Source organism: Netta rufina, assembly GCF_964035555.1.
Source record: "Netta rufina genome assembly, chromosome: 2".
NCBI lineage: Eukaryota > Metazoa > Chordata > Aves > Anseriformes > Anatidae > Netta > Netta rufina.
This window is the reverse complement of record NC_140124.1, coordinates 100,665,897-100,679,574: the sequence shown is the minus strand read 5'-3', so window position 1 is coordinate 100,679,574 and position 13,678 is coordinate 100,665,897. Positions and strand designations below refer to the sequence as shown.

At 34.1% G+C, this 13,678-nt stretch overlaps 1 protein-coding gene across 1 annotated transcript in view; it reads left to right on the top strand.

The window, feature by feature from the left end:
- DOK6 (docking protein 6) overlaps positions 1 to 13,678 on the top strand; it is a gene marked incomplete at both ends in the record, with an annotated part of 248,722 nt that overhangs the window by 111,856 nt on the left and 123,188 nt on the right. Inside the window, one exon of the mRNA XM_084281323.1 lies at positions 12,614 to 12,728. Coding sequence (XP_084137449.1) covers positions 12,614 to 12,728 — 115 coding nt within the window. The remainder of the gene's footprint in view (positions 1 to 12,613; positions 12,729 to 13,678) is intronic.

The window sequence follows — 13,678 nt, the reverse complement described above, 5'->3', positions numbered from 1 at the left end:
TTAAAGACTTAATTATCTAACATGCTATTTGCTAACACCAGCAAAGAACATTAGGTGAGGATTCTTTTTTTTCTTATCGACAATTTTTTTTTCATTAAATATGCTCTGAATTACGTGCAAGTGTTTTGTGGGGGTGAAGGGGGAGGGGGAAATGCTTACTATTTTGATGTAGAAATGGGAAGAGGCATACTTCCTTGTGTACTAAAAGGAAGCAGACATACAAACATTATGTTACGGTGTACCAGGGAGGGCAGACAAGTTTGACACTGTAATTTACTTTCTTTTAATAAAGACAGGTGAAATACAAGTCTTGCAAGTACTAACAGTTTCATTTAAGGTTTGGATTTTATAGTGAGGGAAGATTTGCAATGTAATAAAGAACAGTATTTGAAAATTGGCAGAAAACTACCTAATTTTTACTTCTTCACAGAAGGAAATTTGAAATTCAAATCACTGGCTGATGAAGAAGGTTATTAAAAATTCATTAGAGCTGAAAATATAGCTGTGTGCAATTGTCATAATAGATACTCAAAATTAATTTATCCCCAGTGACAAATAAGGTAAATTCGATTGATCAGCTAACAAATTTCAGTTAATTTTATAAGTGAATGAAGTGAAAACATTTCAAAAAAATTGTCAAAAAATTGGAATTATTTCATTTTAAAAAATCTAAAGGAATGGCAGAGTTTCTGTTCAGCATCTTTGCATCTTTACAATTCTTCTTTCCCTTATTACTGCATATTTTTAGTTTTCTTTTGCCTCAGGTTCTCTCTATGTTATTTTTCTTTCTCTTTCATTTTTCTCTTAGAGACTTCTGAACCACTTTGATTGTGTGTGTATGCACACGTACACACTGAATTTAGGTTAATTTAAACTTTTTTTCTTTCTCTATATGTTAATTTTTGATCCAGTTGATGATTTTTTCTACTGAGCATGAAGAATGTCATAGTTAATCTGGTGCTCTTTCAGAATATATGAAAAGCCTACTATGAATATATGCATTTGTGCTTAAGAAGAACAGCATCAAAATTTCAGGTTTTGCATTGCTGAGATGGGACAGGAGGTTATTTTTAAAGACATTGAGGCAAAAAATCAACCCTTTAAAAATCAATGGGTAACTTTTTAATTTTTTAGTTTTTAGTATTATTATTACGTTTTTATTGTATTAATCAATGAAACAAAAAACTTAAGATAGTGGCTATCTCTTCTGTGCATTCACAAGAATGGTACCACTTGCAGATCCCCCAGCAGAGTCCTGTGTTTCTGTGGGGCTTAGTCTCCTTTGGGACAAAGTGAGCAGGGCAGAAACGAGGGGGTTCTGATGACATCCCTTCTCCTTTCCTGTCTAATGTCCTTTCTACTTTTCTCAAAATAGCTCTTGATAGCCCAGCTGATCCTCAGTATCTGAAGGGTGCCTAAAAATTGCGGTGTAAAGTACCTCTCAGTCATGTCTTGTTTTCCTCTGTGAGTAGTACAGTAGAAATAAGCCAGCCTTCCCTATCTAGTTTTGACCCGAGATTTCCCCAGGGTTTCAAGATCTGGCTAAAAGGAGCTACAGTTGAATTTTAGGGCTTTCACAGTGTCAAAGGAATATGAAGAGGAGTTGAACCTAAGGCTCAGCCACTGGCATTGTATACATCCTGAATACAGCCAAAATAATTTATGTGCATTGAAAGTTGCTTATATCCTCTACACTCCTTATTCAGTTTGTCAGGAGATAAACTGCAGTGATACACTTCATAGCTAATGTTATATCTCACAGTTTTGCAGTAAGAATTATGTACCTATCACTGTATTCAATTAAGTTAAATTTTGTAAACATGTCTTTGCTTGTAATTTGTTTTGAAATATATCCCATGTTAATAAACACTTACTTTTAATTTAGCTTATCTAACAAGGTAAGTGGCAATTATTAGAGGTCAGCCAATTTAAGTACAGCAAAAAGAAGGTTTAAAGGAACTTTTAGAAAAGTAGTTTTCCCCTTTCCTCTTTACTCAAATAGCAAAAATGTGTTCCTTTTAATTAATGAAAATGTTTGGGCTGAAACTAGAGAAGATCTGGACATAATTATATACTTTGAGAATGTTATAAGTGAAAACTTTGAGAAATGAAAACAGATTCTAATTGTCCACTATGTCCTTTTGAGGCTATTAAAACTCATATAATGATCTAATTCATTTATACATTCACTTTGAAGTATTGTCTTATTATAATAATTGGATAATTAAAGTACACTAATGATGATGATGATAATAAAAATAATAATAACTCTATTTTGTTTCTCAGGCATAAGAACAGTGCTACTCTTTGCATACCTAGTAACTATAGCAGGAAGTTTGATGTTAAAAGTCTCTGTTGTTTATTGTAGATGAAATTTAGGAAGATAATTGGGAAGCCTGTTTTATTTCAGTTGTGAATCATCTCTCCATGGTGTTATATTTCAAGTGTGAATCTGGGTTCCAAAGTGCAGTCTTTTAGTATTAAAGTATTAGTTATTTTAAACTTTGCCAACACTCACTTTTACAGAGGACTTCCACCCCCACACACCCCACCCCACCTCCAATTTTTAGAGGTACAATAACATAGCAGTCTGATATTCTTTGCACATTGAAATGAAGGGTCAAATTGGAAAACATATTTCAAAGATTCTTTAGGATAGCAGGGAAACTGGATTGGAGAGAACTGTTTTTTTGTTGATGATATTCTGTTTTGTTTTGTTTGTTTTTTTTGTTTGTTTGTTTGTTTTGGTTTGGTTTGGTTTGTTTTTTTGTTTGTTTGTTTGTATTTGTTTTGTTTCATTTTGTTTGTCTTTTAATTTTTATTACAAATGATTGCCTATAAAAATACTCTTTAAAATGTGCAGGCATTTCTTCTTCAGAATGTATTTAAAAATCCTTATTAAGGGAAGAGGTGCATGTTCACAGGAACTGATCAGATTTTAACTATTGCTTTAAAACACCAGGCTAACCTCCTCCTCCCCCCCCCAATAAATAAATAAATAGAATGGTTGAATTTATACATTATGGAGATGTTCTTCAGTTCTTGAATTTTTGCAGTATTACAGCAGCAAAGTTTGAGAGAAAATAACTTGGCCCGACAAAAAACTAATTTTCATCTATTAAAAGTAGATAGCATGACAATATGTTTATTCTTCCCTGATAGGTTTGATTTATACAATGTGAAACGTTGCAGAATTTGAAGTGGCTTAACAAAAGCTCATATAATTAGTTTGTGTTCTATCCTTAATTGTTTTAGATTTCACTGAGGCAAAGAAAAGAGTTTGCTTATATGGTAAGTGGCCAATTAGAATGCAGCTTAAGTCTGGGTCCTGAGACAGTAACCCTTTTACAAATCACCAATAGTGACACTTAGCAATACTTAGCAATAGTGATGACTTAGAAAAAGGAGAGAGTTGAGGTGAAGATTAACAATTTATCTTTCTTTTATATTTATTTAAGTTCTGAGTGTTTTTTTTTTTAAACAGTTACTGTATTTGATAACATAAATTTGTGCACATACATCCTCTAAAAATACCGATTTTGTTTTTAATTTTTTTAAATCTTAATTTTATTTTAAGGGCAAGAAAATATGATTCAGTATCTCTCTGCTATCAGACCTATACATATCCCATCAAACTTTATGTTCTTGCCCTGACATTACTTATCCTGATCTATTTTGAATATATGTGTTCATTCTGTCCCTATTGTTTTGTTTCTGTAATCCACCTTTTAAGTTATCAGATAAAATTCTTGCTGCTATATAAGTATGTTCTCCATTTAGTGCTTGCAATAATGAACATAATTTACTTGGTAGCAGTTTCTTAAACCCTTATTCCTCTGAAATGGCAGCTGGAGACCTGCCCCAGAGGCATAATGTGGAGGTTGATATGCCTTTCCTTGGCAAAATTCCTGGAGAGCGTTGTTACCATAACAACTCATCATCTTCCAGGGATAAATCTGCATGCAGAGATGGGAAAAACTGTTCTGTCTTTTCTGTGAATTTATATTGCTTTTGTATGATCTATTCCTCCACTTTTCTGATCTCTTAATTTCTCTTTTCCATTCTCTTCCTCCTCTAGTCTGGTGTTTTAAGTTTTGCTGTTCTTTCATGCAATATTTTTTTTCTGCCTCTTAGCACTTTTTTCCCTCAAGTCTTGTTTTTCAGTTTCTTGCATCATGTTCCTATTCTTGATCATCATGTGCTGCTCTTGTGCAGGATGAACTATACTGAAGTCAGGAAAACATGTTTCACCTTAACTTCTCTGAACGTTTTAATACCATATGGATTTACCCAAACCCCTAAGGGTCCCAAAAGACTTGCAGATCTTTTAGCATCCCTTTCTTAGGCTCATAAGTTCATTCAGATGTGAATGGACCTCAGGAAGTCTGTAGTCCAACCTCCTACTCACAGCAGGGCCAACTCTGAGGTGAGATCTGGTTTCTCTGAGCTTTGTCCAGTTGGTTATAAACCCCCCCAGAAATGGAGACCGCACAGCCTCTCCAAGCCACCTATCCCACTGACAGGCTGTCCTTGTGGGGAAAACGTTACTTTTTACATCCAGCCTGGACACCTCTAGTCTCAGTTTATGTCCATTGTCCCTATCCCTCCCACCATGCACAGCTGTGAAGGGACTGGCTCCATCTCCTCACCTCTGTGCGAACACTGGGGGCTGTTATTAGATGCCCCTGAAACTGTCCCTGCTCCAGGCTGGAGCAGCCCACAGCCCCACAGAGTAGGAGCTCTGACTGTTTTTGGGGGCACTGATCAGCTTGCCCTGATCTATCAGTTGTATTGGGGTCCCAATTCTGTAATCCCAGAGGTCTTTATGATTTTCAGGCAGTGATTTTTTTTTTTCTTTCCTCAAGCCAAAGCCACATCTGTCTTTGTCTGAAGCAGTAACAAGACTTCTATTCTGTGGCAATTGGATTTAACCATGTGAAAGGAGCCCCAGCTAACTGCAGATAGGATGACTGAAAACTGAGCTAAGGGAGATTTTTTTTATTTTTATTTTTTTCTTTGGGTTACTCCTCTTTGTATTCTGTTCATCTGCAGTGGGCTGGTATCTGCTTTTCTCCTTTTGTAGAGTGACAGCAGCATTCAGTGTGACTGGCATATAGGTGGCTCCTATCCCCTTTTCCTGTTATAGTTATGAAAGTTAACATAGCTATTGCTTTATATATTGCTCTCTTCTTATTTCTGGCTTAAGGTTGTTCTCAGCTGCCTGGGCATCACTTGCTAGAGCCCCTTCTCTTTGCCACTGTGTTGGCTTTTGCTTTGTTTTATTAATGCACAACAGATGGTAGTATGCAGGCAATTATTTAGAAATAAAAGGGTGAACAGTTACATTTTGTAGCACGCTCTTCTGCTTCTAATTTTGCTAGTTAGAAATTAAATGACAGGAAGGTAGTGCACAATGCAATACAGAATCAGAATTATGTAAATTCAGACCTTTTCTTCTGACCAAGCAATTTCCAGGACTCTGCACAGCGGAAATAATATTAAATAGCTGGAATCTTAGAATCATTTCCCTCCCCATTTCATATGGGAGGCACATGTTTGGAAGAAATCAAGTAGGATACATCCCAGAATATCCCACTTGAGATTTTATGCATTTTTTATGCATTTTTTTTTTCCTTCCTTTCTGGCCCTCCTTCTTATTTACTGTGGATTTTTTTTTTTTTTTTTTTTTTTTTTGGTAGTGAGATGGATGTAATATCCTATTTGGAAGTCATATTTCTATAATTGTAGAAGATTTATCCAACCTATTTAAATGTACAAATTGAGCACCAACGTCCTAGTATACATGTAGTCTTCACATGTTTATGTGACACAGAAGTGGATACTGCAGGTCCTAGATAAGCCCATCCATTTTTAAAATGTTCCCTGACCAGAACAGATTTTAGTATAATAAACAAATAAATGTCCAGTGTAGGTCAGTGATAAATTATGATGGATTCAAGAGAAAGTGGAATGAATTGTTCCTAAAAGTCGCTCTCTCTGAAAAGAACTAAATGCATTTCCAAAGAAAATGATCAGTAAAATGTGAAATTACATTGACAAGAAGCAATAGAACACAGTTAATCTGAGTCTTTATTTAAATTAAATGTATTTTGAAATTTAATTGCATTTCATATCTAATAAGATAAGGAAAATGCAAAAATAAAAATAAAAAAAGCATACATGAAATAGCATGCTTTAATTTAAATTACATTGACAGGGACTGTTTAGTCATATTGTCATATCAAATATTTTGCTAAAATAATGGAAATATAATTATTTCCTGTCATTTACTTAGATTACAACTGTACTTCCAGAAGGAAGACTGTAGATTGCTATAACATGGGCCACAGACTCACAAACAGAAAAAAATGTGATTTTTTTCCCTACTTGAAAATAAGCTCTTGACATGCTGAGTTGTTACAGCTGGAGCTCAAACTAAGAGAGTTATGAAATGTCACATAAAGATAAGGTCTAAAGTACCTTTAGAAGGACCAGAAGTTTTTTATCAGCAATGTATTATCTGATCTTGTTATGCAGACGTAATTGTAACTTGAGGTTGGATCTACTATTAAGAGATTTTTTTTATTTTTTTTTCCGTTTAAGAGTTCTGAGTACTTTCCTTGATCATCATCCCACACCTGTATATCTTGCTTGGACTTAGGCTATTGCTACTTGCCACTGTAGACTATGTAGACTGTAGATAGTTTTATTTTATAATAGAATTATTTACTAGGAATCCACAGCATGAATTTACTGAAATAAGGTGATAGTTGTTTCAGCTAAGGAGAAGTTAGGTTCGACTTCTGAAATCAGGATGGTGTTTTAGATCTTTCCCAAGTCTGTCGACGCAGAAATTTATGTAATCTGAAAAGGCCAGTCCTTTACTTTTACATGTAGTTCAGTCCTCTGGTATTAGGCAATACTTGGAAATTCTGGCAGAGAATAGGAAATGGAAGCATTTATGCTAATAGTGTTAGTGTAAAATTTGGGATCTGCATGAAAGGTGAATTATGTTCCCGTGGACATCTTAGGGTACAAATGATTATCCTAGGACGTAAGATAGCAAAAATCTTCAAGGAAACTAAAATTTTTATTTTCTTATGGAGATTATAAATTCTTCCTCTCACCCTCTCATCTTTTTTGAGTATAGGTGAGATCCTATATCAAAACAAAGCAAGTATGAGTTTTGGGTCCATCTGCAGACAAGGATAAACAAAAATGATGATGATAAGTGGAAGTGCATCTTGAAGCAATCTTGAAATTACTATGAAGTGTCCTGGATATGTGAGAAATGGCAGCAGGAAACTAACTACAGTTTTATTTTCATTCTTGCTCAATGTTTAGCGTTCCTCTGTAAAGAAGTTTTGCATTTTGGTGAACAATCTGAGGCTCACCAAAAAAAATTTGTGTGCAGATCAAGTACATTTCTCTTCCTGAGGCTATGCTGGTGATTACTTATGTTGATGTAGAAATTTTGTGGTAATATAAATTCAGGACTATGAGAGGAAGCAAGCTACAGAAACCAAAACTAATGGGTTGCACTGAGACACTGTTACAAGCTGAGCCTAGCCTAATTTTGCAATGTCAGAACTGCCTATACCTATCCTAGAATATCCTCTACCACAGAGATCTTCAGTCTTAGGTCCTTTTTCACCAAATCTTAAATGAAAGGAAAGGAGATAGATGTCTCTTCTATAGCGATGTCAGAAAGTCCCACTAAGAATGAAAATAAAAATAAAATAAATTAAAAAAAAAAAAAGCTTTTGTATATGAAGAAAAATGAACAACAACAACAACAAAAATCTTGGCAAAGAAAGTTTGTTTAAATTAACTATTTATTTATTATTTATAAATAATTTTATTATTTATTAACTAAATTAACTATTACCTATATTCTTTTCTTCAACTAGTGTTCATTGTCATCTTAGAAACAAATAAAATGGTTTTAGAGATTGACAAAATCAAGAAACCAAGTAGAAATAAAATCCAAGGAAATGTATGTGTAGGATGCTGAGTGATGGACATATGAGGCGGGAGTGAGGAGTAGGAGAACTGAGAAGAAGGCCAGGTGCTAGGAGTCCCTTACATGTACCACAATGAGTTCCATATGGAGGCATGCACTAAGTGATAGAAGAGAAAAGCTCTAAGTTAACATACTAAAATTAGTAAAAACATGTAAGCTATGTAGTCATAGCTTAATACAAAAGGATCTATTTTGCTTAATAGAAGAAATCACAAAAGCTAAGGGTAGGCAACAAATCCATTTGCAAGATTACTCACAAAACGGGTGATAGGGATTTTATTTGTTATTGAAGTTTATTCTTGCTTTGGTGTAGAGGGACATAACTGTGGGTAAGGAAGGTGTTGGCAGGGGAGGAAAATAAGAAAAATGATTTTCATCTTTTTTATTTATTTCTTTTACTTTTATTAATATACCATTTTTTAGGCAAATTTTAATCCCACTATTTTTATATTTCCACCTGTATTGTGTAAAGTCTAGGCAGGGCTTTTCAGCCCATTAAAATCTCTCCTTATTCTTTTCTTCTTTATGATACAGTTTTACTAATGGTCTACTAATGGTTTACTAATAGTAGATAATTCCAGAATACTATATTTTTATTGTAAAAAACAGCAGTATTTTCAGTGAATTAGCTTTTTGACACAAATATAAATAGTTGCAATTTCCTTATAAAAAGGGTTTTTTTTTTAATATATTGAAATTTTGAACTTCTAAAAATCACTGAGATAAAGCAGTCTAGTTGCCAAACCAAAGTTTGTTTTTCATTCATACAAAATAATATAAATTCTAAGGTGTTTATTTTTTTAATTGCAAACATTCAGTGTGTAGAAAAATGATTCATGCTTCGTTGGCATTAAACCCAGAATTCAGGGTTTGATTAACTTCAGATCTCTCTAGCTGTGGGAGGAAAGACTTTCACAGCATTATTACTCTCGTCTCTGTCTTTTCGCTCTGATTGTGAAGGGAAGCATAATTTCAAAAGGTGAATATGGAAGCAAAAATTCATGCCTCCGATTTATATTAAAAGTTACATATTCAATAGAAGTCATATTTTTTAGTATGACCTCTCTGTTAATATCAACTCGTATTTCTGTGATGTTAACTGTTGTCTGTTTCCTATACATAAAACTAGAGCAGTTTCTGTAACTTGTGTTGTTTGATTTACATGAGCCAACAAAGTGCCCTTGCCACAAAGAAGGCTAGCAGTATCTAGGGCTGCATTAGTCAAAATATTACTAACAGGTCAAGGGAGGTGGTATTTCCCCTCTATTCAGCAGCACTGGTGAGGCCACACCTGGTGTACTGGGACCAGTTCTGGATTCCCCAGTACAAGAGAGACATGGACATACTGGAGAGAGTCCAATGAAGGGCCACAAAGATGATGAAGGGATTGGAGCATTTCTGCTATGAGTAGAAACAGAGACAGCTGGTACTGTTCAATGTGGAGAAGGGAAGGCTTGGGGAGATCTCATTAATGTCTATAAATTCCTGAAGCGAGGGTGCAAGGAGGACAGAGGGCACAGGAACAAACTGAAACATAGTGGGTTCCCTCTGAGTATCAGGAAGCACTTTTTTTTTTTTTTACTGTGAGGGTAACCAAGCACTGGGAAATGTGGAATTTCCCTCCTTGGAGATATTTATAAGCCATCTGGACATGGTCCTGGGCAACCAGCTCTAGGTATCCCTGCTTACGCAGTTGGACCAGATGACCTCCATAGGTCCCTTGCAACCTCAACTGTTCTGTCATTCTGTGATATTCATTGCTTTCTCAGATATAGTAATGGGACTGTGTCCTAAAGCTGAGTTCCTCTTTCACTTTTCTTTTTTTCTATGTTTGACTAATTATTTTTTTTACTGATCTCTGTATAAATTCCTTTTATCCATAGATTGTTATAATGAAATCAGTATTATTTCAATATCTTCAGTTCTTGTAAAACAAAGTATTTCAAGGTGTAAGATATGATGTATTTAAAAAAAAAAAAAACACTTTTTTTTTTTTTTAACTGCCAGAAATACGTGTATTTTGGCTACTCATGTTAAACCATTAAAACATTTGATGAGAAAAGTTATATCTCACAATATCTCATGATAGTTTGAAACAAGTCCATTATTTTTGAAGGATGTACACAAGGGAAATATGACCTGCATGAAACTGAATGGCTCTAAAAAAATGTTTTGTTTTGTTTTGTTTTGTTTTTTGTTTAAAAAAAAAAAAAAAAAGAAAGAAAGAAAGAAAGAAAGAAAAGCAAATGTCAGGGAGTTTGGAAGAAGCAATTTATGTTGGGAAGAGGTAATTCATGTATGTAACACACAGGAGTTATAAGAAATTCTGTGCTGTCTGGGGAGGCAGTATGATTCCAGAAACAAAGTTGAAATGTGTTTAAAACAAAACCCTTCTTCCCCTGAATTGAAACTGCTTTTCTTAACTTGTCTTGCATTTTGTTCTACTGAATCTCTCGTGTGGGCACTGAAGAGCAGAATGTCAAAATTTGGTGGTGTTCTGCTAGTCTTGTTCTGACATGAAGTTCCCACCAGCACATAAAATAAAATTGTGGTTTTTGTTCATTTCATGCTGACGGTATTTACAAGTGTATAAATGGTCTTACATAGAAAATGTTCTGTCAATATTAAATTAAGTCAGCTTTATGTACTGATCAACAAGACAACCCATAAAATCATCTTTACAGATAGATATGTATGCCTCCTTCGTTGTCTGCAGTTACCAAAGTCTGAACAAAAATTACTGTGAACGTTACGTTACTTTGGTGCCAGCAATGTAAACTTTGTTTTGGATCTATTATTAAACTTATCAGCATTGCAGGACTTTTGGTAATCTTTAACACTTGAATGTTAAAGAAAATAATATGTCTTTACTGTCTGAGAGAGATTGAAAGAACGTTTAATATGTCCTCTTGTCACTATTCAAAGCGTTTATGTTGTCTTTCCTGTTATTCCAGGAAGAAACATTTACTCTTCTTAATGTAACAAGACTTAAGATTGTTTTGTATATTATGAACAGTCATACACATTCTCTGAATAAGACAGTGGTATTTAGTATTCAGACCCTCTCTTGCCCTCTAAGCAAAAATAAAAATAAATAATAACAATAATAATAATAAAGAACAAAGAGAGAGAGAAATAAATGATTTCTTGCAAAGCCCTATTGTGTTAGGAACCCAATGGCAATGCAAGTGCCCATGTCCAGAAAAGGCCAAAAGGTCACCTTGGGGAAACTACAGGTCTGACAACCTCACCTTAGACCATGGGAAGAACCATGTTAAAACACATTTCTAAAACACATTTCTGGGCATGTGAATGAGAGTTGGGAAAAGATGGCATCAGTTCACCAAGGGTAAATAATACCTGACCAATCTGATATCTATCTATGATTAAATCACAGGATTTGGGAATGAGAAGAGAACAGTGGTTGTTATTGAGTACCTCTAATTTAGCAAAGCTGAAGACATTGTCAAACTAGAGTGAATTTTGCTGAAATCAAGATCTCAACAACACCCATACATTTCATGCTTTGTCTCAATTTCTTTCCCTGGCTTCTTGATGGCTGACCCTGCTCATCTGCTCTCAATCTTTTTAGGAATTGCCCTAGCATGCTTTTTTTTATTTGTTTTACTGCACCATATAAAGCCTGCCTCATAAAAAAAACATTCTTCCAAGTATCTTAAAAGGAATGCTAGAGCTACACACAGGGATCATCAGAACTCAAAAATAAATAAATAAAACCCCACCCACTTGTAGTCCATTTTTTCTCCATGGGTGACATTTGAAAGAAATTAATTCTGCCTGAGGCAGATGTTCTGCCTGGGTGGAAAACCTAACTATAAACAGATAAAGTTTGCCCAGAGTTACAAGTAACCAAGAACATTTTACGATAAGTGCTAAGCAGCTTAATATAGGCTGTGCTACCAACCCAAGTTGTAAAAACATGTTCTTCTTCCATTTTTGTTAATTGTAGTTATCTACTTGCATCAAAGGAAGCTGGAAATAGATCGGATTGCTTATGCTGTAAATTTGCTCTCGGAGTTTTTGTTTTAATTGATAAACTTTACTAATATTTGGAAAATAAAATAAATTTGTTGGTTCTGATGAGGATGACAATTACACTCTAAAGAAATGAAGATCTATCCACACAACTGTAGTGATATTAATTGGCATGATCACTGAGTTACTTGCCTGAACCTATAATACACTCTTGTTTCTACATTAGGTATATATTTAATGTAGATTTTGAAATGTATAAAAGTTGTATGAATGTAGAAATTGAAAAATTATTATAAAGTATCACAAGACTCTTAGTATCATTGTAGTATCTGTGTTTTCAAGCAGAAATTTATTATTAAAATATACTTCACTTTTTGATATATTGAATTTTATAGAATGTTTTACAACTTTAAACAGTAGTTATTTATTTGTTTTTGTCAATGACAAACCTACAAATTTAGCTAGCCTTAGTTGGGGGGGGAGGGGAAGTGTGGGGGGTGGATATAGGGAATATAGACTGTAGTAAAAATTGCGTTGTGTATTCTTATTTGTATTATTTGTAAACTGACCTAAAACATTTTTCTTCATTTTAAGGTAACAGAGCTGCACAATATCAAAAACATAACTAGATTGCCTCGAGAGACAAAGAAGCATGCAGTGGCAATTATCTTTCATGATGAGACCTCAAAGACATTTGCGTGTGAGTCAGGTAAGCAATTGGTATTGCATCTTGGGCTTGATGAAATCAAGTTACACATCAAAGCCTTGCTCAGATGAATTAACTTAAAACACCAGAGAGAATTCCTAAAGTTAAAGAAATGTGTTATAAACAAGAATTCTGGTGTTTGGGGTTTATGTTTTGGGGTATCTTTTTGTGGTTTTGTTTGTTTGTTTGTTTGTTTTTCTCTTTGTTTTTGTTTGTTTGTTTGTTTTATAATACAATTTGGGAGATGTTGGGGTTGTTATAGAGCTCTTTCCTCCATTACTCATCTTTGACTGCACCTAGATGGCCTAAATGGAGATTTTCATCTAAATTTGTAAAAATGAGTAAACATTACCTATGGGGTATTATTAAGTCAAGATGTGAAACATACCTTTTTTTTTTTTTTTTTTTTTTTTTACTAAGTTTTGCTATAGGCACTTGCTAAGCTTATAATTATCATTCCATTGCAAAGAGGTAAATAACAGCTAAAACCCCAGGATATAGTAAAGCTGGATGTCAAGTAGTCTGCAGTTTGAACAGCTACATAGTATAATGAGTGAGTTAAATTGAGAGCAGAATTGGGAATCGTGGTACATAATGAGAGGTAGTTATTGTGAGACACTGAACGCTGCACTATTAAAGTGCACTGTTTTCTTGTTTGGAAATGCATGTATATATACATCTATGTCTGTGTCCTAAAGAATAGTTAACTTGATTTTTTTTTTAATTAGATTTTTTTTTAATTAGTTACTAATGAGATTTCTGTTGTTGTTGTTGTTGTTTGTTTGTTTGTTTTAATTGACATATTTGAAACTGTGCATTTTAAAATGATATCTTTAAATTTTCATAGAAATATTGCATGGTTTACAATCTTAGTTAAGTACAATCAAGTATTTTCAAGCATTGATCTGTTTATCCCATCATGAAAGACAGATTGACAGAAAAACTTTTGTTTT